General features: G+C 38.4%; 1 protein-coding gene across 1 annotated transcript; it reads left to right on the forward strand.

Annotated features, from left to right (window-relative positions):
• The first annotated feature begins 336 nt into the window (after positions 1-336).
• Positions 337-1,481, forward strand: LOC130926656 (trace amine-associated receptor 13c-like). Its single transcript, XM_057851692.1, has 2 exons — positions 337-509; positions 674-1,481. The coding sequence occupies exons 1-2, from the start codon at positions 337-339 to the stop codon at positions 1,479-1,481; spliced, it is 981 nt and encodes a 326-aa protein (XP_057707675.1).
• The last annotated feature ends 2,031 nt before the right edge of the window (positions 1,482-3,512 follow it).

Here is a 3,512-nt window from a genome sequence, read left to right on the forward strand (position 1 = left end):
CAAAAGTTTAAATAGTGCATGTGTATTTACTTGAGTGTATCAGAAGCTTCCAAAGAAACAACAGCATCATCTTGATAGGCAAGGTCACGGTGGTCATCTGGCTCGATAATGCCGGAGATTCAAACTTTCGTTGCAATGATTGGATTGAGCTAATTAAGGCCATTTAGGAATATGTAAAATTAGGTAAAGGAGCATCTGGGCTATGGCACTCATCATGACATCATATTTTGGCCACATTGACCAATCACAATTGCTTGGGGGAGGGAGAAGAACACATAAAGTAAGATGGACAACATAGAGGTTTAGGCAGAACGTTGTCCGAGCTCAAGGTTCTCCATGGACGCTGAGGACCAATCAGATCTCTGCTTCCCACATTTAGGAAACATCTCCTGCAGCAAGCCAACGTCTTATTTGTCTCAGAGTTTTCTTTTCATAGTCCTCCAACCCACCACATGCATCTTCACTGTGCTGCTCAACCTGCTCGTCGTCATTTCAATCTCCCACTTCAGGTACATGCTCTTTTTCTCTGAACCTAACATTAGATTGCGACAGCAGTGAAATGTTCCAACGTGTTAAATGATGTCCCCGCCTAATCATAATTGCCTGGAAAGGGTTTTTAATAATGACAAGTTGTTTGCATTATCGATTGTTTTATGTGTGTGCGTTTGTGCAGGCAGCTCCACACTCCAACCAACCTCCTCCTCCTCTCCCTCGCCGTCTCTGACGTCCTGTTGGGCTTGGTGGTGATGCCAATTGTGATCACCATGAGCATATCCTGCTGGCTTCTTGGTGAGACTGCATGTACTCTGTTGTGTTACCTGACTTTCATTTGTCAGTCTGCCTCAGTAGGAAACATGGTGCTGATATCAGCCGACCGTTTTGTGGCTATTTGTGATCCTCTGCATTATACTGCCAAAGTCACCGTGAAAAAAATTCAACTTTGTATTTGTCTCTGTTGGTCGGCTGCTGTTATCCATTGTGGGATTCTTTTGAAGGAAGAATTGGCTCATCCTGAAATCGATAACGCTTGCCTTGGAGAGTGTGTTTGCCATATTGACATTATCGGGGGCATTCTGGACATTATCGTGAACTTCCTTCTTCCTCTCGGCATCATTGTCATTCTTTACACGAGAGTGTTTGTGGTTGCAGTGTCTCAGGCGAGAGCCGTGCGCTCTCACGATAAATGTGTTAAATTACAACATTCTGCCCCTTTCAGAGCAAAGAAATCTGAGCTGAAGGCCGCCAAGACTCTGGGTATTGTCGTCCTGGTCTTTCTGATGTGTTTCTGTCCGTACAATATTGTCAGTCTGATGGCTTATCATGAGAATGTGATGAATTATGTTACTTATTTGTATAGTTTGAACTCGTGTGTGAACCCGTTGATATATGCCATGTTCTACCCCTGTTTTAGAAGAGCTTTTAAGAACATTGTCACTTTGCGCGTACTGCAGCCTGGCTCCTGTGACACCAACATACTGTAATCTCAATGTGCGCACCTTCAAATTTAATGCCCTCTGAATAACCACATTGAGGTACGTGTGTTGCTGCAAGTTGTTTTACTCTAATATGTTTTGAATCACCTAACTTTCCTCTTTGCCTTTTCAAGTGATTGCTTTAGTAAGCACAGTACTTGATGCATTTTAGAAAATAAATGTGTTTTAATTTGGGATGCTCCACAGCCTCACCTCCCTCTTTCCAGCAATTGGATCCATCACGTCTGCCTCGCCCTGACCAAGCTGCTACATCCACTCTACATTGTTTCCGATTTCCTCTCCCGTAAATACAATGTTGGATTGATAATAAATCAGTCAATATTCCACCTTAAAAAAAGGTCAAGGAGCATCATTTATGAATTAGCATGTATGGAAAAGCATGATTTAAATATGTATATGTATGTTTATTATAACCAACATAAATGTGGTATGTATTCTGCATATTTATAGTGTTTATTATATCATGTGTAGATTATGTGTAAAATACATACAGTACTTCATAAGGCACTTTACATTAAATATTGTTCAATAAGAGTGAAAGGCATTTACAGACTGCTTGTAGATTTGTCATTTGTTTTTTTTGTCTCTTTGCATGTTTGAAATAAAAAATTTAAAATAAACTGAATGTCACTTTTACTCTCTGTGATATGTTTAAGATAAACATCACGTGGACTGAATTAGCCACTCTGACAGCAAACAAATATAAGATAATCATATATTATTAACTTTCAGTTATATATTAGCAGCAGGCACAAAGAAAGACCATCAAGAAAGTAGTTTTATTTTCATCAAGTTGACAATGTTAAAAGCAGAATGACGTCAGCGTTTTACTACAAAGATAAATTTATCTTAGCACCAACTAATTGCAGAGTTTGGGTTTATCCACATAATATATTTCTGTTAGGTAAATGCCAGAATATTGAGACAGAATTTTGGGGGGCAAATGTCCAGGACTCATTATCAAAGTAATTGGTGGTTTAGTGGTGAGTGCGTCCGCCTCACAGTTCTGACATCAAGGGTTTAATCCCAACCTTCCTGTGTAGAATGTGCATGTGCCAGTGTGAGTTTTTCTCCGCCCACATATCAAAGCATGTACAGAAGGCTAGAATTGTCCTTTGATTTGAGTGTGCGGCAAATGGTTGTTTGTCTCATTGTGCCCTGTGATTGGCTGGCAACTAATTCTGGGTGTATCCCGGCCATGGCTGTGCAGTGCTAGCATTTTGCTCGCATTTGCGCCTAAAGAACATTTTTTTCTAAGTAGAGGAAAAAAATCACGAGTGCAGATTTAGGATGCAGTACAGATTTTACCCCTTTAATTCACATTTTGCTCCTTTAAAATACTGTATAAGCGTTTGAGATGAAATTGGTGAGAGAAATGCAGCAGGAGATTTCTTCTGGATCTGGGTCAACCTGTGAATATACAGTCCCTGACAAAAGTCTAGTCGGTTATCCATTTTGTAGAAACAATTGCTAATAACCTGACTTTTAATTATTCAATTGGTTTCAGAAATAGCTCATATGAAAGCTATGACCCTCCCAAATGATGCTGAATGTACAAAAATATATTTGTTCCACTGAAAAAAGATTTATCATTTAATGAAGACATAGAGGTCAAATTTTGGCAGAGAAAAGTTTTGTCGCCTACAGAAAGTAGTGTGAAAATTGAACCAAAAATGTACTTCAAATACAAAAAATATGTTACTTAACATAAGAGAATGAAGTCGTGGTGCTGTGAGATCCAAATTTGATATTTTGTATGTCTTCCATGGGCTTCGACAAGGATTCATACAATTTATTGAGGAAGTCATCAGGAACATCAAAGAAAGTTGTCTTGCATGCCTCCCAGAGTTCATCAGCATTCTTGGGTTTCGTCTTCCATGATTTTTCATTGTGACGTGATTTGTTTAAAAGTTTAAAATATTTATAATAATTTATATTATTTATATTTATAATAATTTTTTTGTCTTTTTTTTTTTAACGAAATATTAGACAATGAATGATTCTAAGCTAAAAATGACA

This window comes from Corythoichthys intestinalis, chromosome 12 (genome assembly GCF_030265065.1).
Source record: "Corythoichthys intestinalis isolate RoL2023-P3 chromosome 12, ASM3026506v1, whole genome shotgun sequence".
NCBI classification, from domain to species: domain Eukaryota; kingdom Metazoa; phylum Chordata; class Actinopteri; order Syngnathiformes; family Syngnathidae; genus Corythoichthys; species Corythoichthys intestinalis.